General features: G+C 42.5%; 1 protein-coding gene across 1 annotated transcript in view; it reads left to right on the top strand.

Annotated features, from left to right (window-relative positions):
* The first annotated feature begins 3777 nt into the window (after nucleotides 1–3777).
* Nucleotides 3778–27194, top strand: part of Ints8 (integrator complex subunit 8) — a 58529-nt gene continuing 35112 nt past the window's right edge. Inside the window, exons 1-11 of the mRNA XM_042672953.1 lie at nucleotides 3778–4047; nucleotides 5374–5548; nucleotides 7625–7765; nucleotides 8061–8132; nucleotides 9121–9172; nucleotides 12436–12618; nucleotides 17555–17662; nucleotides 20734–20889; nucleotides 22759–22859; nucleotides 23242–23383; nucleotides 26962–27032. Of these exons, the coding sequence (XP_042528887.1) occupies nucleotides 3918–4047; nucleotides 5374–5548; nucleotides 7625–7765; nucleotides 8061–8132; nucleotides 9121–9172; nucleotides 12436–12618; nucleotides 17555–17662; nucleotides 20734–20889; nucleotides 22759–22859; nucleotides 23242–23383; nucleotides 26962–27032 (1331 nt within the window). The 5' untranslated portion in view covers nucleotides 3778–3917. The remainder of the gene's footprint in view (nucleotides 4048–5373; nucleotides 5549–7624; nucleotides 7766–8060; nucleotides 8133–9120; nucleotides 9173–12435; nucleotides 12619–17554; nucleotides 17663–20733; nucleotides 20890–22758; nucleotides 22860–23241; nucleotides 23384–26961; nucleotides 27033–27194) is intronic.

Below are 27194 nucleotides of genomic sequence, written 5' to 3'. Positions count from 1 at the left end.
CAGCCTTTCTCTTGCTGTCTCCCAAGTGTTTCCCTACCATAACTATTCACAAGTTGTATAGTTCATTTTCTTTTTTTATTATTATTATAAAAGTGATACACAGAGGAGTTAAAATTATATAAGTCAGGTAATGAATACTTTATATTTCTTTTTAAATAATGTCATCAGCCGGGCGTTGTTGGCTCATACCAGTAATTCTAGCTACTCAGGAAGCTGAGATCTGAGGATTATGGTTCAAAGCCAGCCTGGGCAGGAAAGTCCATGAGACTCCTATCTCCAATAAAAACCACTAGAAAACCGGAAGTGGTATTGTGGCTCAAACGGTAGAGTGCTAGCCTTGAGCTGAAGCGCTGAGGGATAGCGCCCAAGCCCAGAGTTCAAGCCCCACAACTGACCAAAAACAAACAAGTTATCTCTTTTCTAGCTCTCCTAGTTTTTACTTCCCATCTCCCCACCACAAGTTATATAGTTCATTTTAAACATAGTGTCTAATGAGTACCGTTGCTGCATTTGTTCATCCTTTGTCCCTCTATTTCTGTGCCCCGTCTTATTCTCTCAAAGACAGATAAATCAAACAAGGTATCACTACAATTTAAGACATTTTTGTCATCCCCTAAAGAAGCCCATGTTGTTTGTCAAACCCAACCACCAAAGTTTAGGTTACCATTACTAATCTAACTACAATACATCTGCCTATTTTGGGATATTTTATATGAATAAAATCATGTAATAGATTCTTTTACCTAATTCTGTCTCTCCCTGTCCCCTCATGGGGCTTGAATTTTGGACCTCATGCTCTTGTTTAGCTTTTGCTCCCTGCTGGCACTGTACCACTTTAGCCACTGCTCCATTGCTGGCTTTTTTGTTGCTTAATTGCAGATAAGAGTCAGATTTATCTGCCCAGGCTAGTTTTTAACTTTTACATAACCATCAACATATGCCTACTGTATTTCCTTTTACATTGAGTTATTTGTTCAGGCACTGTACATGAGTAAAAAGATAGAAAATTAGTAATGGACACTTCATTACAAGGATTTTAAGTTCATTGCTTGTTATAAAATCCAGATTGTGGCCATTCTAGATATCATAAGTATGTTGGGAACAGATAAAGGAAAGTGAAAACCTTTAGCTCCAGCTCCATAGGCAAGCATTTGCAGTCATGTGAAATGCAGGTCTACATACTAAATAAAATGATTTATTGTTTGACAAATATTGGGTGCTTGCTAAAGGTACTAGGTAGCTGGTGTAACCACTGCCCTGCTTACTACACATCTCCCCCCCATCTCCATACCATCAGTGTTATCACCAAAGTAAACAGTTCACCAGGTAACTACTAAGTGAGAATAGTGATATAATTATATCTTATGAAAACATAAGCAGGGAAGGCTTTAGAGAAACTTATAAGTAATATTAGCTATAGAACTCATTATTTTCATAAGTCTAAAAAGATGTGATTCAATTAGATATTACAGAATAATTTGAACAAGGAAAACTTGGTTTCAACTACCAGCCTCCTGTCACATTCTTTAATCCAAATGGAAAAGTACCGTGAAGAAGTGATGTTACCTTGGTTGCATAGTGCTAGATGTGGACGTTATACCAAAGTGCCACAAGGTGGCAGTGCAATCAGTCAGTATAGATTTCCTCCATCTCCAAAATATTTTACTCAGTGAGGTTTTTAAATTTTTCATTCATAACAATTATATTTGTTTTAAAAAGAAATCTCAAAGCAGGGCTGGGAAATTGGCTCAGTGGTAAAGTGGTAGAGTGCTTGCCTTGCGTGCATGAGGCCCTAGGTTCAATTCCTCAGCACCACATAAGCAGAAAAAGGTGGAAGTGGCACTGTGGCTCAAGTAGTAGAGCGCTAGCCATAAGCTTAAGAGCTGAGGGACAGCGCCCAGGCCCAGAGTTCAAGCCCAGGACTGACAAAAAAAAAAAAAAAAAAAACCTCAAAGCAATGGAATGAATCAATTTGTTTTTGTGTGGCCTTTATGAAAATAATCATCTTAGCCGGACGCTGGTGGCTCACGCCTGTAATCCTAGCTACTCAGGAGGCTGAGATCTGAGGATCGCGGTTCAAAGCCAGCCCGGGCAAGAAAGACCGTGAGACTCCTATCTCCAATAAACCACCAGAAAACCGGAAGTGGCGCTGTAGCTCAAATGGTAGAGCGCTCGCCTTGAGCTGAAGAGCTGAGGGACAGCGCCCAGGCCCAGAGTTCAAGCCCCACGACCGACCAAAAAAAAGAAAAGAAAAGAAAAGGAAATAATCATCTTGCTGGGCTCTGGTGGTTCATATCTGTAATCCTAGCTACTCAGGAGGCTGAGCTCTGAGGATCATGGTTCAAAGCCAGCCTGGGCAGTTAAGTCTGTGAGACTCTTATCTCCAATAAACCCCTCAGAAAACTGGAAGTAGCGCTGTGGCTCATGTAGTAGATGCTAGCCTTGAGCTGAAGAGCTGAGGGACAGTGCCCAGGCCCAGAGTTCAAGCCCCATGACCGACCAAAAAAAAAAATTAGTAATACATTAGAGTGCCCCCCCCCATCGCTATTGTAGGTCTTCTAATTTCCTACACTTTAATAGGGGTCACAGGGATAGGCCCAGATTTTAGAGGGGAAGAATTCATAACCTACTAGAATAATGAGAAAGCTAGGAAGATATGAGAAAATGTTTTAAACTATCATGAAGAAGGAGGATATAATTAGGTACTGCTGTTTGCTATTAGCATAAACAGAAACAACCTGAATAATTGGCAAACATATACAGCGTATGAACTTTGCAAAGTGTTCTACAAATGCACAATCGTTGTCATAAAAATGTTTGCTAGGAGCTGGGTGCATGATTGGCTTACGCCAGCTCAGGCAGAAAAATCCGTGAGACTCTTGTCTTCAATTAATCCCCCCAAATCCGGAAGTGGAGCTGTGTTCAAGCGGTGGAGCATTAGCCTTAAGCACAAAAGCTTAGGGACAGTGCCCAGGACCTGAGTTCAAGCCCCAAGACCAACGTGCGCACACACACGTACACACACACACACACACACACACACACACACACACACACTTGATTACCATCTCATTTGTGAAACTTTCCTTGTACTTGCTGGGCATCATAGTGTTGCACACTGACAACTTCTTGGAAGACTGAGGCAGAAAGGATCACATCACTCCACGAATTAGAGAACAGCCTGGTCAGCATTGTAAAAGCTTATTCCCAAAACAAAAACAAAAAGCCCTGGTGGCTTGCACCTGTAATCCTAGCTAATCAGGGGGCTGAGATCCGAGGGATCAATTTTAGATGCCAGCCCAATCAGAGAAATCTGAGAAACGATTTCCAAAAATAGCAAGCAAAAAGCAGGCAGCATGACTCAAGTAGTTAAAACAGCCAGGAGCCAGAGAATGGAAGGCGAATGCCAGGCCCTTGAGGCCAAGCCCCAGCACAGGCACATGCATGCACATACAAACATACAGAGAGTATTAGTGAATCCTGAGAAGTAGCCGAAAGGTTGGAAATCACTGTAGGAGTCTGTCGTCCAGGTAGCAGACAGTAAGGGGACTCCTGTGGACAGGAGATAGGTGGAAGGAAATCTCGGAAATATCACCAGAGTCAACCTCTCTTTCAAGAAAACATCGATGTTGCCGGCTTCAAACCCCGCCGTCTCCCTTAGCAACCGCAGGAGGTGTGGTTTGGCGATTAGTCCCGCCCCCTCTTTCCAATACGAACAACGATTGGTCCGGGGGCGCAGGGAGGTGACTCCTTCTCCCGGCTGGTGGCGCCGCCATCTTGGGTAGTGTGAGTTGTGCGGACGTTCTGAACGCCGCTACCCGCTCGGCGGGTTCTTCCGACCGCAGGCCCGGGGTCCGCATCCGAACGTCAGGTTGGAGTCGGGCAACGCCTCTGGGGGCAGCGGCGGCGGGGGCAGGATGAGCGCGGAGGCGGCGGACCGGGAGGCGGCCACCTCCAGCCGGCCCTGCACCCCGCCGCAGACCTGCTGGTTCGAGTTCCTGCTGGAGGAGTCGCTGCTGGAGAAGCATCTGCGCAAACCGTGCCCAGGTGAGGTGGCGCTCGGCCGCGGCGGGGCGGAGCCCGGGCCGGGGCTGGGGCGCGCTCGGCCCGCGGCGCTCCCGGCCCGCTGGGCTCGAGCCCTGGTCCTGTCGCGGCCTGGAGAACGCGGCGGGAGCGAGGCCCTGACTCGACCCGCGCCCGGCCGGGACGCCTCGGCGGCGGGCGGGAGGAAAGCCCCAGACAAAGACGTAAGCGTCCCCGTCGGGGTTGTTTCCCGCCGGGGCTTCAGCCCCGGAGATCGGGTCTGGGAGAGGCTCGGATCTGGGGGCCTGAACGGAGCCTTCTCCGTACAGAAGATGGTGCTGACCCTCGGCTCGCCGCCGCCGCCGTCGTTTCTTATGTGAAATTGGGCTATGTGTGCAAATCTTTGAAAGTAGAAACTGCGGTGCCACTGCCTCGTGGTGTTTGGGTAGCGAGGCTTCACGATCGCCTACCATCCCACTTGACCGCGTGCGGCCGGGGAGGGCAGGAATTACCACAGAACCAGCAACTCTGCACAGAGGTAAAGGCTGGGAAAGGTAAACTGCATCCCGGCACTTTTTTGCCAAGTTCGAGTTCAAGTGTACCTTGTTCAGCCTATTGACGGGCCTGGAGACGAGGATGCGAGGAGTCGTTAAGGGGGTCAGTTTTATCACCTGAGACTCGTCCTTTGGTTCATTCCGCGGACACATTCGTTGAGTTGATTACAGAGTGCCAGTCACTGCTTAATAGTTCACGTCGTTTACCTCGCTTAATTAAGTCTTCAAAATGTGTGAGGTAGGTGGTATTGCTCTGTTTTCCTTTGGAGGAAACAGGTGCAGAGAGGCAATTCAGTGGAGGTCCCCTAATTAAGTGTGAAATAATACTCTTTCAACTAATTGGCCGTGATCCCTGCGGAACTGGGAATCTGTAACTGTTGTTCTTCCCTGGAGGTGCTTTGTTCTGCACTATTTTTTTTTTTTTTTGAGTCTGCCCTGGGGCTTAAAATTCAGGACCTGGACACTCACTGTCCCTGAGCTTTTTGGCTCTAGGCTAAGTGGTCTACCACTTTGAGCCCTAGCTCCAGTTTTGTTTTTTCTGGGGGTTAATGGGAGATAAGAGTCTCATTGATTTTCCTATCCCGGCTTGCTTGGAACCTTGATCCTCAGATCTCAACCTTCAGAGTAATCTAGGATTACAGGCGTGAGACATAGGCGCCTGGCCTGCACTAACTATTCCTTGCTCTTTTCTACCCTTCCAGATCATTTTGACTCTGGAGCATAGTTTTTCTGACTTTTAATACATTTTGTAAATTAAAACTTAAGAATATCTTTTTTTTTTTTTTTTAACTCCTAGATCCTGCGCCAGTTCAACTTATAGTTCAGTTTTTGGAACAGGCTTCCAAACCTTCAGTTAATGAACAAAACCAAGTTCAACCGCCACCTGATAACAAGAGAAATCGAATTTTAAAGCTTCTTGCTCTTAAGGTTGCTGCACATTTGAAGTGGGACCTAGATATATTAGAGAAAAGGTATAAAGATTTAAGTGAAATTTCATTTGGAATACTGTTTAGATATCTTGGTTTATTTTGTATGTTTTTATGACATTGGACCTTAGGATGAGAATTTTTCTGTACGTTCTTAGCAAAATATGCCTCTATTTTCCAAACAGTCTAACGGGATTTAAAACTAGTTATGCCTATAGCACCAATGCTTAGGAGGCTGAGGCAGGAAGATCAGGAGTTAAGAGGATAGACTGGGCAACATAGGGACTTTTTTTTTTTGCGCTAGTCTTGGGGCTTGAACTCAGGGCCTTGGCACTGCCCTTGAGCTTCTTTTGCTCAAGGCTAGCACTCTACCCCTTGAGCCACAGCGCCACGTCCTGGCTTTTTCTGAGTATGTGGTACTGAGGAATTGAATCCAAGGCTTCATGTATTGGAGGCAAGCACTGTTTATCACTAAGCCACATTCCCAGCCCAACCTAGTCTTAAAAAGCAAACCAGTCCTTTGAAAGTTAGATGAATTTAAGTATGCTTTAAGATATGGACTTTATGTTAGCAGTAATAAACGAACTTACTATTATTTTAGATATAGAAACTAGAGAAAATCCACACCTAAATTATTTAAAAATGTTTCAATGGACTTACATATCTGAACAAAATAAATACTAATAGTGTTGTATGATATTATGCTTTGTTGTTGAATATATCAGTTAATGTTAGTATCTCCCAACCTATTAAAAAACTGATTCAAAAGCCAGTGCTGGTGGCTCACACCTGTCATCTGAGATCTGAGGATCACGGTTCAAAGCCAGCCTGGGCAGGAAAGTTTGTGAAAATCTTATCTCCAAAAAGACCACAGAAAACCGAAAGTGGCGCTGTAGCTCAAGTGGTAGAGCGCTAACCTTGAGCTGAAGAGCTGAGGGACAGGGCCCAGGCCCAGAGTTCAAGCCTCATGACTGACCAAAAGCAACAACAACAAAAACAACAAAAACTGATTCAAATTAGTGCTTCTTTGCTTTAAAACAAAAACTTCAGGGCTATGGTTAGAAAATGATTAGCTTTAATTTCCTTTTTCCCACAATTAAAAAATGCTTTATAGAAAATACATAAAAATTTTGAAAATGGAAGTAATTTGGAAAAACATCAACTTTTTTTGGGGGGGGGCTGGGGAGTTGGGGGGGGTGAGGGTGTAGTCATGGGGCTTAAACTCTGGGCCTGGGCACTGTCTCTGAGCTCTTCAGCTCAAGGCTAGCATTCTAACACTTAAACCACAGTGCCACTTCCAGTTTTCTGGTGATTATTTGGAGATAAGAGTCTTAAAAATTTTCCTGCCTGGCTTTGAACCACAATCCTGAGATCTCAGCCTCCTGAGTAGCTAGGATTACAGGTGTGAGCCACCAGTACCTGGCTAGAACAGTAACTTTTAACTTTTTTTCTTCCTATGCTTTTGTTATTTTTTGCAGGGCTGGGTTAAACCCAAGGCTTCACTCATTCTAGGCAAGTATTCTACTGCTAAGCCACAACCCAGTCCTCATATTTTAAACACAGTTATGCTTTTTTTGGGGGGGGGGAAGGAGATACAATATGAAATATTTAAAATTTCAGAAGAGTAGAAGTTAGAAATAAGATTAGTTATCAGGGCTGGGAAGGTGGCTCAGTGGTAGAGCGTTTGCCTTGCATGCCTGAGGCCCTGGGTTCGATTCCTCAGCACCACATAAGCAAAAAAAGAAAAAAAAGCCGGAAGTGGCCCTGTGGCTCAAGTGGTAGAGTGCTAGCCTTGAGCTGAAGAGCTGAGGGACAGCGCCCAGGCCCAGAGTTCAGGCCCCACAACCGGACCAAAAAAAAAAAAAAAAAAGATTAGTTATCAGTTGCTAATAGTTGCTAATAGAATTTATATAGTTTTTTCTTTTTCTTTTTTTTATTTAGGATAGGGTCTTTATAGCCTAGGCTAGCCTTGTCTTCTCAGCTTCCCAAAGTGCTGGCATTATAAGCTGGTGCCACCATGCCCAGCCCAGTATATTACCTGCTTTTGTGTTTAAATTTTTTTTATAATCTTTTGAAGTTTTTGTTCTTAGCTAACATGCAAACATGTTATCTTTTATTAAGTTTATCTGTTCCAGTATTGAACATGCTACTAAATGAGTTGCTGTGCATCAGTAAAGTTCCTCCTGGGACAAAGCATGTAGACATGGATCTTGCTACTTTACCTCCAACCACTGCCATGGCTATACTTCTCTACAACCGATGGTAAATTGTTTCATAAACTCAGAATTATGTTGGGTAACTCTTACTTAATGGCACTGTTCTTGGCTTTTAAGAGTATACTTGTACGGGTCCACTTTTGTCTCAGGCATCTTTCAGAGGATTGTGGGACACTGACACTGTCAGTGGATAAAATTTGTGAAAAGCATGCCTCTGAGAATGTGGCTGACATAATGGTTACGTGTCAAAGCTTCAGATCCTTTCTAATACTTCTGAGTAGTACTTGAAAAAATAATTGAAGTGATAGTTATATTAATTTTTTTCCCTATCTTTTATTCAGGGCAATTAGGACAATTGTTCAAAGTAGTTTTCCTGTCAAACAAGCAAAACCTGGACCCCCTCAGTTAAGTGTGTAAGTTGGCTGATAATGACCTTTATTTGATATTTCATCAGAATTTTAAATTTTGCAAGTTTTTAATTTTGTCTGTTCTGGGGCTTGAACTCAGGGACTGGGTGCTGTTTCTGAGCTTTTTTGCTCAAGGCTAGTTAGTACTCTACCACTTTGAGCCACAGCATTTTTATGGTGGTTAACTGGAGATAAGAGTCTCACAGACTTTTTTCCCCTTCTGGCCTTGAACCATGATCCTCAAATCTCAGCATTCTTTTTTGTTTTGTTTGTTTTATTTTTTTTTTTTTTGGGTTCGGTCGTGGGCCTGAACTCTGGGCCTGGCCGCTGTCCCTCAGCTCTTCAGCTCAAGGCTAGCGCTCTACCACTTGAGCCAAAGCTCCACTTCCAGCTTTTTTCTTCCTGCTTGTGTGGTGCTGAGGAATCGAACCCAGGGCCTCATGCATGCAAGGCAAGCACTCTACCACTGAGCCATCTTCCCAGCCCTAAATCTCAGCCTTCTGAGTAATATATTATACTAAGGATTTTTTTTCAATGCAGTGCAAATGAGAAACTACCATAAATTAATGAGCATCACAATATAATACTCTCACACAAGCGTGGAAATGTCACAGTGAAATCCCCACTTATGACTAATATATGCTAATAAAAACAATAGCCAGATACCAGTGGCTCAGGCCTGTAATCCTAGCTATTCAGGAGGCTGAGATCTGAGGGTTGCATACTGAAGCCAAGCCAGTCAGGAAAGTCTGTGAGACTCTTACCTTCAATAAACTACTTTAGAAAAGGCAGGAAGTGGCACTATGGCTCAAGTAGTAGAGCACTAGCCTTGAGCCCAAGAAGCTCAGGGACATTGCCTAGGCCCTCTGTTCAAAGCCCAGGACCAGCACACAAAAACCACAACAACAAAAAACAATAACTCACTTTTATGCTCTAAATTTAGAATTTTTTTTTGAGGACAGCATTTCAATAATCTTAATCATTTCTCTTATAGTATGAATCAGATGCAACAAGAAAAAGAACTAACGGAAAACATTTTAAAAGTGGTAAGTATTGACATTTCAGGGACACATTTTTAACATGTATCAATGCACCTTCTCATCTTACAAGGTATGTGAGAGTTATCAAGGTCTTGGTGCATTGTCAGTTTTTTTTTGTTTTTTGTTTTTGTTTTTTTTTGGTGGGAGTAGTACTGGGACTTCAACTTAGGGCTTTATACTTTAGCCACATTTCTACTTGTTTTGCTCTGATTATTTTTGAGATAAAGAGATAAAAGTCTTGTTCTTTTGCCCAGGCCAGCTGGAACCTTGATCTTCCTGTGTATACTTCCCCAGTAGCTGTGATGACAGGTCTATGCCATCACACCCAACTTCTCCTCCCCCCCCTTCCCTCTCTTTTCCTCCTTTTCCTCTTTCTCCTCCATCCTTCCCTCCTTTTCTCCCTTCTTTTCTCTTTCCTGTCTTCTCTTTTTTTCAGTTGAGTTGGGGCACAAGACCTTTCTGCCTGAGGATTGGCCTGCAACCCCCTTTTTCTTCATCTCAGCATCTGAATAGCCAGGATTATAGGTGTGAGCTCCCAGTGCTCTGACTTCCTCAGTTTTAGTTTTAGACTAGAGCTAATGCCATATTCAAATTTTACAAGTTTTCAACTATAATGATAGATTGCTTTATTACCAGTATTTCATGAAATTTAACATAGCTAAGACTTGAATATTCTTTTGGACTTCCTAAAACTTCTGTAATAATCAACCTCTGTGTTGCAGTGGAAGCACAATGACTGGATTTGTGCCTATCATCTGTAGCCTCATGGAGTAGCGCAAACAGAAGGATCACAGCTCAGACTGACTTAGATATACAACAGAAGCTATCTCAGAAATAGCTATGTATGCGGAAGAGTGATAGAGGAAGTGAAGTTGGTCAGGATATATATTGTATACATGTGTGGGAATGTCTCAGTGAAACTCATACAGCTAATGGTTGTGTGTTTTTTTTTTTTTTTTTTGGGTGGGGGGTCGGGTCCAGTCGTGGGGCCTGAACTCTGGGCCTGGGTGCTGTCCCTCAGCTCTTCAGCTCAAGGCTAGCACTCTATCACTAGAGCCACAGTGCCACTTCCGGCTTTTTTCTTTTTGCTTACATGGTGCTGAGGAATCGAACCCAGGGCCTCAGGCATGCAAGGCAAGCGCTCTACCACTGAGCCACCTTCCCAGCCCAGTTGTGTTTTTTTTTTTTTAAATTCAGAGACTGAGGGCTTTCCCTTAGCTTTTTTTTTGCTCAAAACCTCTACTTCTGGCTTTTTGTTGATTTCCTTCCTGGGCTGGCTTTGAACCACAATCCTTAGATCTCAGCCTTCTGAATAGTTAGGATTAAAGGTGTGAGGTACCGATGCTCAGCTCATCATCATCTTTTTTCTTTCTTTTTAAAAATTTTATTGTTACTGTAAAGGTGTTGTACAGAGGGGTTATAGTTAAGTCAGGTACTGAGTACATTTCTTTTTGAGCAGTGTCAATCTCTTCCCTTGTTTTCTCATAGTTTTCCTTTTTTCTTACTGTGCTTGTCCTAGGGTGTAAGCAGTCCAACTCTACTTAAGCTTTTTTTCTTAAAGTGACTAATTAGAGATAAGAGATAAGCCTTTCCTGGGGCTGGGAAGGTGGCTCAGTGGTAGAGTGCTTGCCTTGCATGCCTGAGGCCCTGGGTTCGATTCCTCAGCACCACATAAGCAAGAAGAAAAAAGCCGGAAGTGGCGCTGTGGCTCAAGTGGTAGAGCGCTAGCTTTGAGCTGAAGAGCTGAGGGACAGCGCCCAGGCCCAGAGTTCAGGACCCACAACCAGACCCCCCCCCCCCCAAAAAAAAAAAAAAAAAAAAAAAAAAAAAGATAAGCCTTTCCTTTCCTGCCTGGGCTGGCTTGAACCAACATCCTCAGATCTCAGCCTCCTGAATAACTAGGATTACAGGTGTGAGCCACCAGGACCTGGCTTCCTTGAGTTTTTTTGCTCAAGGATAGCACTCTACCACTTGAGCCACAGTCACAGATCTGGTGTTTTGACAATTGGAAATAAAGAGTCTCCAATTAACCCTCAGAAAGTGTGATCTTACACATTTGTAATCCTCTCAGTAGGCTAAAATAGGAATGTCTCAAGTTTGAGGCCAGCTTGAGCTACATAGTGAGTGATCTCTTAAATTCTTTTTCTTTTCTTTTCTTTTTTTTCCCTGGTCGTGGGGCTTGAACTCTGGGCCTGGGCACTGTCCCTCAGCTGTTGAGCTCAAGGCTAGCGCTCTACCACTTGAACCACAGCTCCACTTCTGGTTTTCTGGTGGTTTATCAGAGATAAGAGTCTCACAGACGTTCCTGCCCAGGCTGGCTTTGAACCGCGATCCTCAGATCTCAGCCTGCTGAATTGCTAGGATTACAGGCGTGAGCCACCAGCACCTACCTTAAATTATTTTTCATTATTCTGTTTTTGAAAAAGCAATTTTTCCTACATTTACTGTTTTCTAATTTTGCAGTAGGAACTTAGATTTTTGTTTTTGTTTTTTGTCCTCTATTTCTGGCTTTTAGCTGGTTAGAGGTAAGTCTCATAGACTTTTCTGCCTGGGCTAGCTTGGAACTGTGATACTCAGATCTCAGCCTCCTGAGTATAGCTAGTGTTCCAGCTATACTCGTGCCTGGTAGAACTTACTCTTGTTTATTTTTGCCAACCCTGGGGCTTGAACTCAGGGCCTGGGTACTGTCCCTGAGCCTTTCTCTGCTCAATGCTAGCACTCTACCACTTGAGCCACAGCGCCACTTCCGCTTGAGCCACAGCGCCACTTCCGGCTTTTCCTGTTTATGTGGTACTGAGGAATCAAACCCAGGGCTTCATGCATGATAGGTAAGCATTCTACCACTAAGGCACATTCCCAGCCCCAACTTACTCTACTTTTAAAACTTAAAAGATATATTTACTTTTGCTCTGTTTGATGTTTTTGTTTTGTTTTGTTTTGGTTGTGGGGCTTGAACTCAGGGCTTGGGCAATGTTTGAGCCTCTTTGTGCTCCATGTAGCACTCTACCACTTGAGCCACAACAGCATTTCCGGTTTTTGAGTTTCGGAGATGAGTCTCACAGGGACTTTTCTGCCTTGGCTGGCTTCGAACTGTGATCCTCACATCTAAGTAGCTAGTATTACAGGGGTGAGCCACTGGCTCCCGGCACTCGGTAGACTTTTTAAAAATAACTAGCTCATTACACTAAGGTACTGAAAATACTGTATGTAATTTTTGGATTAGTATAATCAGTTACTATACTTGTATTTTGTTTACTGAATTTTTACAGCTAAAAGAACAAGCTGCTGATTCTATTTTGGTACTAGAGGCAGCTCTAAAATTAAACAAGGATCTTTATGTTCACACGATGAGAACTCTAGATTTATTGTCTATGGAACCAGGCATGGTAAATGGAGAAACTGAGAGCTCTACTGCTGGATTGAAAATCAAAACTGAGGAAATGCAGTGCCAGGTATGTATTTCTGTATGGCAAATTCGTGGAAAAGTTTTCTGAAAGTCTTTCATGATTATCCTATTATTTTTGAATTAGCATTTATTTCTGCTTTTGGATATGATTCTAACTCAAATACTTTGCAATTCTAGTGTATAATTTTTATAAAACTTCTCTTCAGGTTTTATTGTAAAGACAGTGCAAGGAAAACTTCATGTGACCTAGTTTTGTGTGTGTGTGTGCGCGTGCACGCGCGCGCGCGCACAGGCCAATTCTGGTCATTGAACTCAGGACCTGAGCGCTATCCCTTATCTCTGTTGGCACTATACCACTTGAGCCATAGGTCCCCTTCCAGTATTTGAGGGTTAGTTGGAGATAAGTGTCTCATGGACTTTCTGCCTTGGCCTGGCTTTTAACCTTGATCTTCAGGTCTCAGCCTCCTGAGTAGCTAGGATTAAAGGCACTAGCCACCAGTGCCCACCTTGATTTAATTGCCTTTGAAATAGCTTCCCAGTTCTATTTAGGAGACAAGGATTTAAATATTAAATGTAAGTAAATTTATAGCTCATTTGCAGTTTATTCATATAATTGTAAACCTAATTAGACCAAAAACAATCCCCTCAAAACTGGCCTGGGCGCTGTCCCTCAGCTCTTCAGCTCAAGGCTAGCGCTCTACCACTTGAGCCACAGCGCCACTTCTGGCTTTTTTCTGTTTGCTTATGTGGTGCTGAGGAATCGAACCCAGGGCCTCAGGCATGCAAGGCAAGCGCTCTACCACTGAGCCACCTTCCCAGCCCCCAGAATATAATTTTTGAACTTAGTTGGCTCTGGAGCCAAGACTAATGAGGTGTTGATACTAGGTAAGTTTTGATGAAGCTTGCATATAGCTACTATAATATCTTGTAGTCTTTCAGAATCCGCTTAAAGGAAATTAATGCAACACTTCTAGCTTTCACAATATGATAGTTGACAAAACTTAAAAGACATCTAGATGTCCTAGGCAAGCATTTTGGGGGGAAGGGGGTGCGAGTATATCCGCTAGTTCTGAGGTTTGAGCTTAGGGCCTTGGTATTGTCCCTGAAGTTTTTACTCAAGACTAGCATGCTTACCACAAGAGCCACAGCTCCACTTTCAGCTTTTTTAGTGGATAATTGGAGATAAGAGTCTTAGGGACTTTAAATCTGTGAGCTGGCTTCAAACCATGATCCTTGGGTTGGGAAGATGGCTCAGTGGTGGAGTGCTTGCCTTGCATGCATGAGGCCCTGGGTTCGATTCCTCAGCACCACAGAAACAGAGAAAGCTGGAAGTGGTGCTGTGGTTCAAGTGGTAGAGCACTAGCCTTGAGCTGAATAGCTGAGGGATGGGGCTCAGGCCCAGAGTTCAAGCTCCGCGACCAAAATAAATAAATAAACATTAAAAAAACCGCAACAAACCATAATCCCCAGCTCCAAGCCTTTTGAGGAGCTAAGATTATAGGTGTGAGCCACCAGCACCCAGCAGCAGATATTCTTTTTTTTTTTTTTGTCTGCCGTGGGGCTTGAACTCTGGGTCTGGGCGCTGTCCCTCAGCTCTTCAGCTCAAGGCGAGTGCTCTACCACTTGAGCTACAGCGCCACTTCCGGTTTTCTGGTGGTTTATTGGAGATAGGAGTCTCACGGTCTCTCCTGACCGGGGTGGCTTTGAACCGAGATCCTCAGATCTCAGCCTCCTGAGTAGCTAGGATTACAGGCGTGAGCCACCAGCGCCCAGCAGCAGCAGATATTCTTAATTATACAACTGAGTTACAATTCCTATTTTTTTAAGAGGCAAATTATTGCTTATATTCATTTCTTGGCATGATAACATTTAAGTATATTCTTCGCATTACTTAAGACTAAAAGAAAGATATTTCAGTCTTTTCCCATAAAATCAAGTATTTCTGCTCTTTTTTTTTTTTTTTTTGGGTCCGGTCATGGGGCCTGAACTCTGGGCCTGGGCGCTGTCCCTCAGCTCTTCAGCTCAAGGCGAGCGCTCTACCACTTGAGCCACAGCGCCACTTCCGGCTTTTTTCTTTTTGCTTATGTGGTGCTGAGGAATCGAACCCAGGGCCTCTTGGCATGCAAGGCATGCGCTCTACCACTGAGCCACCTTCCCAGCCCCAGTATTTCTGTTTTTTAGGGCAGTGAGCGTCATTGTCATACTTTTGTTTTTTGATGTTTGACTACTCTTCCCCCTCCCCCCCCCCCCCCTTTTTTTTTTGCCAGTTCTAGGGTTTGAACTCAGCCTGGACACTGTCCTGAACTTCTTTTGTTCAAGGCTAGCACTCTACCACTTGAGCCACAGTGCCACTTCCAGCTTTTTCTGTTTATGTGGTACTGAGGAATCGAACCCAGGGCTTCATGCATGCAAGGCGAGCACTCTACCACTAAGCCACACTCCCATCCACCTTGACTACCTCTTGACTATAGAATGTTAACTCTTTTATTGACTAGTTATTTACTGCAAGAGAAGAACTTTTTGATATGTTTGTTCTCTCCCTTTGTCTGGAAAGAGGAATTATATTTAACTGTAATATGTGTGTTGTACATATTTATTGTTCCTTTAGTATGCCTTCAGTACTGATGCAAAGAAGCTTTCTAGAATGAAAATCTGCCAAACAATGTGGGCTAAATAGTGCAAAGCAGGGGCTGAGAAGATGGCTCAGTGGTAGAGCGCCTGCCTTGCATGCCTGAGGCCCTGGGTTCGATTCCTCAGCACCAGATAAAGCAAAAAAAAAAAAGCTGGAAGTGGCGCTGTGGCTCAAGTGGTAGAGCGCTAGCCCTGAGCGGAAGAGCTGAGGGACAGCACCCAGGCCCAGAGTTCAGGCCCCACGACCCGACCCCCCCCAAAAAAAAAAAAAAAAAGAATAAATAGTGCAAAGCACTGTTGTATGTGCTGACGAGAATTAACCTTGGTTTGCTGAATAGGATAGGGCTGTATCCAGAAAGTTTAGCAGTAGAGTGGTTCTTTAAGTGGTATACTAGATTAGGAATTTTGTTGTTGTTGTTTTTGTTTTTGCTGGTCGTGGTGCCTGGGCGCTGTCCCTCAGCTCTTCAGCTCAAGGCTAGCACTCTACGACTTGAGCCATAACACCACTTGCGGCTTTTTCTGCTTATGTGCTGCTGAGGAATCAAACCCAGGGTCTCATGCATGCAGGGCATGCCACCTTCCCAGCCCCAGATTAGGAGTTTTGAATGTAAGTATCTGTTGGCTAAGGCTGGTTTGGTGTAAGTGGAAATAATGTGTGTGCAATGAAGCTCATTTTTAGTATATGTGAATGGGAAGTGGAGAAGACTGGTAGGATTAAAATAGAGGACAAGGGGGCTGGGAACGTGGCTCAGTGGTAGAGCGCTTGCCTTGCATGCATGAGGTCCTGGGTTCAATTCTTCAGCACCACATAAGCAAAAGAAAAAAAAGCCGAAAGTGGCGCTGTGGCTCAAGTGGTGGAGTGCTAGCCTTGAGCTGAAGAGCTGAGGGACAGTGCCCAGTCCCAGAGTTCAGGCCCACGACCGGACCCATAAAATAGAGGACAAGGACTGGGAATGTGGCTTAGTGGTAGAGTGCTTGCTTTCCATGCATGAAGCCCTGGGTTCAATTTCTCAGTACCACATACACGGAAAAAGCTGCAAGTGGCACTGCAACTCAAGTGGTAGAGTGCTAGCCTTGAACAAAAGAAGCTCAGGTACAGTGCCCAGGTCCTGTGTTCAAGCCCCAGGACTGGAATAAGAAAATAGAGAAGTTTGGAGATAAAATAGGCCAGATTTAGAGATCTCAGGCCAAGAAGTTTCTACTTTGTTCTCTTCTTGGGGGAATAATTGGAAGTACTTTATCTAATCAGTTCAAGAAGACTGAGAGTGTAGGTACCTCAGTGATAGACTGTCTCCTACACCAAGACAAACAACCCACAACTGATGTTTCGGCCATGCGGAGAAAAGATAAGACTATGTAGGAAGTCTAGGGATCTAGTTTCAAACATAGGTTCGAATGAGGAGTCCATAGAGACGTGGATTCAAACCACCTTGAATCTTGGTTTGAATCCAGATCTCTATAGACTCCTCTCCTAATTCATTTTGTACTTTTTTTGTTATGTTCTGTACTTTAGTAATCTCCAAATGGCCAACTTGAGTAATCTCAGTCATCTTTGAGGTTTACATTCAGTGAATCTGGGCATTAATCTAAGAAAACATTCTTGGAAAAATATTCAAATCTTACAACCAATGAAGGCAACCAGAAAATACTATAGTTTTGTAGGTATTAATTTAAAAGTTTTGTTATACTAGAAATTTGTTCCCCTCCTACTTTGATGGGGGCTCCCAGAATCTGTATTTCTATGTTAGAAGAATTTCCTACCTGTTGAAACTTGGAGGGAAGTTGAACCTGCTTCTCACAAAAGAAATTGAAAGCTCCAGAGCTGGCATTCTCCAGCCTTATACAATTTGAGGGCAGTACGCCACAGACAGATAGACTTTCAACAGAATCAGAAGCCTGTAAGTCCAAGTGGTACAATATCTGTTGTGGAGGGTTGCAGCAGTAGTGAACGTTTAAATACAGTTTCTTGGGGCAGCACTTGTACAATGAAGCTGCTGCTTGTAGTGACTAGTGCTGGTGGCCTCAGTCAACATAAGCTGTTGGCAGAGTGTTGACACTGACTGCAGTGGCACTTTCCCTGGGCCAGTTTTGTTTCTTGTCAGTGCTCCTTTTGCCTCTTTTGTTTTCCTCACCTAATTCTTTGGCTTTCTCAATAATTCTGTGGTTACATGAAATCTCACCAAAGCCAGTTTTTGTTTTTCTTAAATTATAGTCGTTTCTATTGCATTGCTTAGTGAAATGTTGTTGTTTTTTTCACTTTATTTTCCCTTATGTTTTCTTTTTATAGAAATAATTCTAAGTTTTTGTCAGCTCATAAAAAGTGATTAAATAAGTTATTATTACCATTACAGGTGTGTTATGATTTGGGTGCAGCATACTTTCAGCAAGGCTCCACAAATTCAGCTGTCTATGAAAATGCCAGAGAAAAATTTTTTAGAACCAAAGAACTAATTGCAGAGGTAAATAACCACATAGGTATATAATATTTGGTCCCCTAAAACGTGAGGTTTTTTTTTTGTTGTTGTTGTTTTGTTTTTGGCTTTAATTTTTCTGAAGATCAAAACCAATGTGGGGGCTGGGAAGGTGGTTCAGTGGTAGAGTGCTTGCTTTGCATGCATGAGGCCCTGGGTTCGATTCCTTAGCACCACATAAGCAGAAAAAGCCAGATATGTGGCACTGTGGCTCAAATGGTAGAGCACTAGCCTTGAGCTGAAGAGCTGAGGGATAACGCCCAGGCCCAGAGTTCAGGCACCATGACTGAAAAAACAAAAAGAACAAAAAAAACCCGGGGTTAAGGGGGAAGCTCCTTGATTTAAAAAAAAAAAAAGTAGCGTGTATAAGGCCCTGGGTTCAATTCCTAGCACCAAAAACCTAAAGCTAAAACAAAGTACTGAAAATTGATTATTTGCGGGGGAAGGGGGTGGCGGTATGTTGGTTATGGGGCTTGAACTCAGGGCCTGGGCACTGTCCCTGAGCTCTTTTGCTTAAGGCTATTGTTCTACCACTTTGAGCCATAGTTTTCTGGTGGTTAATTGGAGATAAGAGTCTCATAAACTTTCTGCCTGGGCTGACTTAGAGCTCAGCCTCCTGAGTAGCTAGGATTACAGGGGTGAGCCACTGGCACCTGGCTCCTTTTTTTTTTTTTTTTAAATTTCATTGTAAAGGTGATGTTGGGGGACGGGGGGGGGGGGGGTGGGGGTGAATACATTACAGTTTCCCTTACCTTTCAAGACCAGCACTCAACTACTTGAGCCATAACTCTACTTTCAGCTTTTTTTTTTTTTTTTTTTTTTGGCCATTTCTGAGGCTTGAACTCAGGGCCTGGGTACTGTCCCTGAGCCTTCTCTGTGCTCAAAGCTAGTGTTCTACTGCTTGAGCCACAGCGTCATTTCTGGCTTTTTCTGTTTATGTGGTGCTGAGGAATTGAACCTAGGGCTTCATGCCTGCCAGGCAAGCACTCTGCCACTAAGCCATATTCCCAGCCCTGGTTATTTATTTATTTACTTACTTACTTATTTATTTGTAATAGAGTCTTGTGCTTATGCCCAGGCTGTTCTGGACCATGTATGGTCCTGTTTATGCTAACTATGAAGCTAGGATGTCACATAACCCCCCAGCCTGGACTAAACTCACCTATTACTAGTTGAAGATGGGGTTATTGAGAACTTTTTGCATTTATTTGTTTACATTTTTATTATTGTGTCAGTCCTGGGGCTTGAACTCCGGGCCTGGGTGCTGTCCCTGAGGTGCTTGCTTGTGAGCAAGGCTAATGCTTTACCATTTGAACTAAAGCTCTGTTTCTGCCTTTTTGATGGTTAATTGGAGATGAGTCTCATGGACTTTCCTGACCAGTTTGGCTTTTAACTGAGAACCTCAGATCTCAGTCTTCTGAGTAGCTAGGAATACAAGTGTGAGCCACTGGTACCTGGCCCTGTCTCTTATTTTAAAAGGTGACATCTCATAGACTTTTCTGACTTAGCTGGAATGGAATTTTTTTTTGGGGGGGGGGGTGGATAATAGGGTAAGGAGTACCAGTTCTGCCTGGAACTTAAACTCCAGGCCTGAGCCCTGTTCCTGAGCTTTTTGCTCAAAGCTTTTACTCTGCCACTTGAGTTATGTTCTTCTTCTGGCTTTTTTGGTGGTTGATTGGAGATGAGTCTCAAAGACTTTACTGCCTAGGCTGGCTTGAAACTACAATCCTCAGATATCAGCCTCCTGAGTAACTGGGATAATAGTTGTTAGCCACTAACACCTGGCTTGGGTAGAATGCTGATTCTCCATGTCTTAACCTCCTGAATAGCTAGGATTAAAAGTGTGAGCCACCAGCACCCAGCCATTTCCAGTTTTCTGCTGGTTAGAGATAAGTCTTAGGGATTTGTCTCCCTGGGCTGGCTTCCAGCCAGCATCCTTAATAACTCAGCCACCTGAATAAGATTTATAGGTGTAACTATCAGTGCCTGGCTAAAGCTATTTGTTGTTGTTGTTGTTGCTGGTCCTGGTGTATGAACCTCAGGTCTTGTGCACTGTCTCTGAGCATTTTTGTTCAAGGATAGCATCTACCTCCCAAGTCACAGGTATAGTTTCACATTTTTTGGTGCTTATTGGAAATAAGAGTCTCAGTCTTTTCTGCCCTGACTGGCTTTGAACCTAGATCCTCAGATCTCAGCCTCTTGAGTAGCTAGGATTATAGGTGTGAGCTACTAGCACCCAGCTTAAAACTAATTTTTTTAATGACTTTTTTTTTTGTCTGTTGTGGGACTTGAACTCTGAGCCTGGGCACTGTCCCTCATCTCTTCAGCTCAAGGCTAGAACTCTACCACTTGAGCCACAATGCCACTTTGGGTTTTCTGGTGGTTTATTGGAGATAAGAGTCTCACAGCCTTTTCCTGCCCCGGCTGGCTTTGAATCATGATTCTCAGGGCTTAGCCTTGTCAGTAGCTAGGATTACAGGTGTGAGCCACTAGCACCCAGCTAAATGACCTTTTTAAAAACAAAACAAAACAAAAAAAACCAACAACAAAAAAACCCAAAAAACAAAAATCTTGATTTCATGGTAACATTTATATTTTTACTGAGTAAGGATGATGCGGAAGTTTTGTTCTACTTCAGATCTCTAATTCATGTTTTTTTGAAATGTGTAGGCTAGTTCTTGGTTATTGTCATACTTAGAATGATGTTCATTTGTTTATGTTGGTCTTAAAACTCTGAATTAGGGGTTGGTGTAAGTCTTTGGAAATGATCAGTATATAGTTTTGGGGTGGCAAACCTTTTTTGGAAATGATCAGACAGACTATATAGTTTAGATTTTGTGGGTCATGTTCATTTTCTGTTAGATACTCTTGTTTACAATCTTAAGAATCTTACCTCTGAACAACAGTTTTCTCTAAACATTTAACCTTTTCATTTTTTATAGTTCCTCCAGTTTTGAATTTTTTATTATCATTTTCTTTTTCTGTTAAAATACACTAAGTGGGTAGCCTATTGTTTCTATTTCATTAATGGATAATGGTGTATAACTCTTACTTTGCAGATAGGTTCATTATCTCTTCATTGTACCATAGATGAGAAGCGGTTAGCTGGCTATTGTCAAGCATGTGATGTTCTTGTACCTTCTTCTGATAGCACCTCTCAACAGTTGACTCCATATAGTCAAGTTCATATTTGTTTGAGATCTGGCAACTATCAGGTAAGATGTATCATGGGGTTGCAGTGGTATAGTTGAAAAATTTTAGAAGCCAAACTGACTTTAAATTCTCATATATTTACCTATTCTGTGATTTGAGGCAAGTCATGTACTTTCAGATTGCTTAAAAGATAATGATATTCTGTTTCAGTAGAACTTTATCAAAAAAATTAGTGAGAAATTCTGCTTAATTATACAGATTTCCCTTATTATTGGTGTTGTTTTTTTTCCTGAGTTTACTTGGTTTTGTTTTGTGTTTACACCAAGGTGTTACTATAAAGTAAAAACATGAGTACAGTTTCAAGAGAAATCGGCATTGTAATTATAAGCTTAAAAAAAATTAGTCCACACAGTAGCTATCTTAAAATCCTAAATTCTTAGTGGTTGACAATTAACTGTGGCATAGCAAATGTGAGGGAGTTGTCTCTGCTAGAGGAAAGTTGTTTTTCTTTCCTTTCTTTGTGCTAGATGCTCACTATTGAGCAAGATGCTGATAGAGATTTTAAAAGTTTCTTGCCATGTGTTCAGCCAGTCTGTTCTACTTCAGTTACTAGTTTCCCCTTCCTATATACTAGGTCTCGCTAACAAACTTTTGAAGGATTGCCACACTCTGGTGGTTGAGGCCTGTAATCCTAACTACTTAGGAGGCTGAGATCTGGGGATTGTGGTTCAAATCCAGCTGGAGAAGTAAAGCCCATGAGACTTTGCTCAAGTGGTAGAGTGCTAGCCTTGATATTATTATTTTTTTGAGTGAACATAGTTTGTCCATCTTACGTTACTTTTTTTTTTTTTTTTTTGGGTCCGGTCATGGGACCTGAACTCTGGGCCTGGGTGTTGTCGCTCAGCTCTTCAGCTCAAGGCTAGCACTCTACCACTTGAGCCACAGTGCCACTTCCTGCTTTTTTTGCTTATGTGGTACTGAGGAATCAAACCCAGGGCCTCATGCATGCAAGGCAAACAACTGGTGGGTGAATAGGAGGGAAAAATTGGGAGAGAGTGAGGGAAGGGGTAACACTGTCCAAAAGGAAATGTACTCTTTGACTGACATATAACTGTAAACCCTCTTTTTAGATCTTTTCTTTTTTTCTTTCCTTCTTTCTTTCTCTTTCTCCCTTCCTTCCTTCCTTCTTTTCCTTTTCCTTTTCTTTTTCTTTTCTTTCTTTTTTTGCTGGTTCTGGGGTTTGAACTCAGGGCCTGGGCACTGTCCCTGAGCCTCTCTGTGTTCAAGGCTAGTGCCCTACCACTTTAGTCACAGCACCACTTCCGTCTTTTTCTGAGTAATTTATTGGAGGTAAGAGTCTCATAGACTTCCCTGTCCAGGCTAGCTTTGAGCTATTATCCTCAGATCTTAGCCTCCTCAGTAGCTAGGATTACAGGCTATTTTTAGGTTTTGGTTTTATTTTGTTTTTTTTTTTTTGTTTTTTTAAAGCAAGGAGCCAGGCGCCGGGTGGCTCACGCCTGTAATCCTAGGTACTCAGGAGGCTGAGATCTGAGGATCGCAGTTCAAAGCCAGCCTGGGCAGGAAAGTCCATGAGACTCTTATCTCCAATAAAACCACTAGAAAACCGGAAGTGGCGCTGTGGCTCCAGCGGTAGAGCGCTCGCCTTGAGCTGAAGAGCACAAGGACAGCACCCAAGCCCCACGACCGATCCAAAAAAAAAAAAAAAAGCAAGGAGTCTCATGGACTATTTTACCTAGGCTGGCTTTTAACGTTGACACTCAGATCTCAGTCTCTTGGTTACTAGAATTACAGACATGAGCCACCAGTGCCTGGCTACTTTGAAAAGATGTTTTTTTGGTTTTCTTTAGCTTGGATTTTCCAATCATTTTCAGTGATTTTTAACTGGTTGCAACTTGTAATATGTATTCTAGGAGGTAATACAGATCTTCATTGATGATAATTTAACCTTCAGTTTACCTGTCCAGTTCCGGCAGTCAGTACTAAGAGAACTCTTTCAGAGAGCTCAACAAGGGTAAGTAATTTGAAAACTACATTTTGATGTTTGAATAAAAGAGCAAGTGCTTTATGAAATGCATATGCTAATTACCTAAAAATCTTTGACATTACTTTCATTTTGTTCATGTAAGGAAATTTATGTAGTCACTGGATACATTTTAAGTTGGTTGTCCTAGTCTGTTTTCAAAATGCTTGGAAAGAAAAGTTTTTTGGAGAAAAATTCCATTCTGTTGCCTAATTTGTAACTTACCTCAACCCTTATAAATTTAAAATTGGTTCTTATTTTTTTCTCTTGAGTTGGTATCTATTTACTGGTATGCTTAAAAACCATAAAATCTTAACCCCTCAAAAACAAAAGACAAGAATAACATTCTTGGATCTGTTTTTGTCTTTTATAGAAATGAAGCTCTAGATGAAATCTGTTTTAAAGTCTGTGCTTGCAACACTGTCCGTGATATGTTGGAAGGTAGAACAATTAGTGTTCAATTTAACCAATTATTTCTTAGACCAAACAAAGAAAAGATTGATTTTCTTCTTGAGGTAAGCTGTTTTCCCTTTCGATCTGTAGTTTTGATTTATGTTCACCAGTGACCAAATCTATTGTGATCTTTTCTGCCTTCATCTCACTTCCATTTTTCTGTGGGCATCACACTAATAATAGGCTGTGCTCTTCTGTTTTGTCTTACATTCTTTTTATTTATTATTTAGCTAGGATTATGGCAGATTCCATTAACCAACACTGTACCTGAGCTTTTTTGCTCAAGGATAAAGTTCTGCCATTTGAGCCACAGCTTCACTTCTAGTTTTCTGGTGGCTAATTGGAGATAAGAATGTTATGGAGGGGCTAGGAAGGTGGCTCAGTGGTAGAGTGCTTGCCTTGCATGCATGAGGCCCTGGGTTCTATTCCTCAGTACTACATAAGCAGAAAAGGCCAGAAGCGGCACTGTGGCTCAAATAGTAGAGTGCTAGCCTTGAGCTGAAGAGCTGAGGGACAGTGCCCATGCCCAGAGTTCAGGTCCCATGACCAGGAAAAAAAAAAAAAGAATCTTATGGACTTTCTTGTCCGGACTGGCTTTGAACCATGATCCTCAAATCTCAGCCTCCTGAATAGCAAGGATTACAGGTGTGAGCCACTGGTATACCTACCTTCCCCCTCTTCCCCTCCCTCCCCCTCGCCTTAAATAGCTTAATCATGTATAACTCACAAACCATACAATTAACCTTTTTTTTTAAGAATTATTTTTATTTATTTATTTGTCAGTCATGGGCTTGAACTCTGGGCCTAGGCACTGTCCCTCTCAGCTCAAGGCTAGCACTCTACCACTTGAGCCACAGCACCACTTCTGGCTTTTTCTGCTTATGTGGTGCTAAGGAATGGAACCCAGGGCTTCATGTATGCCAGGCAAGCATTCTACCACCGAACCACCTTCCCAGCCCATAATTAACCTTTTTAAAGTGTATAATTTATTTTTTAGTTGCTTTCTCGATTTGTGGAATCATCCCCTCTTTTTCACCCAAAATAAAACTACTTAACAATGATTAGTCTCTATTTATTTTCCATAAGTACTCCTAATGTTGACCAACTACTATCTAGATTTTCCTGTTCTGGATATTGTATGTAAATTTAATCTTGTGATAGTTGATCTTTTATTTTTTTATTTTTGCCAGTGTTGGCACTTGAATTCAGGGCCTAAGCACTGTCCCTGAGCTGCTTTTGTTCAAGACTAGCACTCTACCACTTGAGCCACAGCGCCACTTACAGCCTTTTCAGTTTTTATATATGTACCCAGGGCTTCATTCATGCAAGGCAAGCATTCTACCACTAAGCCACATTCCCAGCCCTAGATGGTCTTTTATAACTGGCTTCTTTAAATTGACATAATTTTCTTAAAATTTGTGTTGCAACATGTATGAATACTTCTCTCTCTTTTTCTTTTGTCAGTCATGGGGCTTAAATTTAGGGCCTAGGTGCTCTGCTTGATCTCTTTTTTGCTCAAGGCTAGTGCTTCACTTCCTGTTTATAAGTGATTGAAGGGAGATGGGAGATAGACTCTCAGCAGTACTTGTCTGCCTGCTAGCTTCTAACAGTGACCCTCATATCTCAGCCTCCTGAATAGCTAGGATTACAGGTGTGAGTCACCAGTGCCCAGCTTTGTTTCTCTTTATGACAGTAAAATTGCATTGAATGGCTAATATCACATTTTTTAAAATCGATCAGTTTTTGGCTCTTAGAATGATGCTATGAAAAACATTTGTGTGCATAGAAAAATTTTGGCAGCTTTTTCAGAGACTTTCACACTAATGATGCTCTATTTTGATTTTGATATCTTGTAGTTCATATATGGAAAGAAATCCTGTACATATAGGAAGAAATTTTCAGCATATGTCTGAGAAATTCTAATTTAGTATATACATTTAGAATAATATAAGCCCATCTGGGTGTTTATATAGAGAGTAGGTTGATTTTATTTTACATGATTTTGAGTTACTGTTGGAAAACTAATCACAAGCAGTTTCTTTTTTTTTTTTTTGGGTCTGGTCATGGGGCCTGAACTCTGGGCCTGGGCGCTGTCCCTCAGCCCCCACTTGAGTTACAGCCCCACTTCCCACTTTTTTTCCTTTTTGCTTATATGGTGCTAAGGAATCGAACCCAGGGCCTCAGGCATGCAAGGCAAGTGCTCTACCACTGAGCCACCTTCCCAGCCCTCACAAGCAGTTTCTAAATAAAAAAAAAATGACATATTGCAAAAGGACAATAAATGTTGGGTCAAAATGGAAAATAAACTCAATATTTGGTTGGGAGCCAGTGCTAATGCCTATCTACAATCCTTGCTACTTAGGAGGCTAGATCTGAGAATCGAGATTTGGAACCAACCTGGGCAAATATATTTGAAAGACTCTTTATCTCCAACAAACCAGTAAGAGGTTGGTCCTCTACTAGGACCAGCCATGAGCAAGAAAAGTCTAGAAAGAGGGAAAGGCTCTAAATTTCCTTGCCCTAATACAGGCAGTACCATTCAATACCTATTAATTAGTACTGGCTCTTTTTTTTTTTTTTTTTAACTTTTGACAGGGACTACTGATTCCTAAAAAATGTTTCTTACTTCACAAAATTTGGCCATTTATAAGTTCTCAGAGGGGCTGGGAAGGTGGCTCAGTGGTAGAGCACTTGCCTTGCAAGCCTGAGGCCCTGGGTTGGATTCCTCAGCACCACATAAGCAAAAAGAAGAAAGCCAGAAGTGGCGCTGTGGCTCAAGTGGTAGAGCGCTAGCCTTGAGCTGAAGAGCTGAGGGACAGCACGCAGGCCCAGAGTTCAGGCCCCACGACCGGACCCAAAAAAAAAAAAAAAAATTCTCAGAAAACACTATAGTGTGCCAAACAGTGTTTCTGCAATTATTTATGTATTTGTGTACTGGCACTCTTATCATTTGAAGCATAGCTTCACTTCTGGCTTTTTTTTCATGGTTAGAGATAAGATTCTCAGTGACTTTTCTCTCTGGGCTGACTTCAACTAGCTATCCTCAGATCTCAAATTCTTTTTTTTTTATAGTACTGGTTGTGGGGGCTGAACTCTGGGCCTAGGCGCTGTCCCTCAGCTCTTCAGCTCATGGCTAGCACTCTACCAAATGAGCCACAGCACCACTTCTGGCTTTTTTCTGCTTATGTGGTGCTGAGGAATCGAACCCAGGGCCTCATGAATGGGAGGCAAGCACTCTACCACTGAGCCAACTTCCCAGCTCTCAAATTCTTTTTTTTTTTTTTTTTGGGTCGGTGGTGGGGCTTGAACTCTGGGCCTGGGCGCTGTCCCTGCGCTCTTTAGCTCAAGGCGAGAGCTCTACCGCTTGAGCCATAACACCACCTCCGGTTTTCAAGTGGTTTATTGGAGATAAGACTCTCACAGAGTTTCCTGCGTGGGCTGGCTTTTGAACTGTGATCCTCAGATGTCAGCCTCCTGTGTAGCTAGAATTACAGGCTGAACCATTGGCGCCCAGCTTCAAATTGTTGAGTAGCTAGGAGTACAGACATGAACCATTGGTGCCTGGCCTCATTGTTTTTACGTTTAAACATTTTAAAACTGTTCTCTACATTTTAAAAAATAGCCACGTTCAAATTTCTAGGTATGCTCAAGATCAATACATTTAGAAAAAGCTTCAGAGTCTTTGAAAGGAAACATGGCTGCCTTTCTGAAGTAAGTACCTTTCTTTTCTTTTTAAACTTAAGTTGTGTGAGAAAAAAGTATTTTTGTTTTGAGAAAGTGTTCGATAATCTATCACAGGTGGCCTCAAACTCAATCCTGATAAAGCCTGTATCCTGTTATTAGGATTATAGGCACAAGCCACTATGCCTGGCT

Source organism: Dipodomys spectabilis, unplaced genomic scaffold, assembly GCF_019054845.1.
Source record: "Dipodomys spectabilis isolate Male_0828 unplaced genomic scaffold, ASM1905484v1 ptg000783l, whole genome shotgun sequence".
NCBI classification, from domain to species: Eukaryota; Metazoa; Chordata; class Mammalia; order Rodentia; family Heteromyidae; genus Dipodomys; species Dipodomys spectabilis.
Note: the sequence above shows the minus strand (reverse complement) of the source record. Positions and strands in the feature narration are given on the sequence as shown.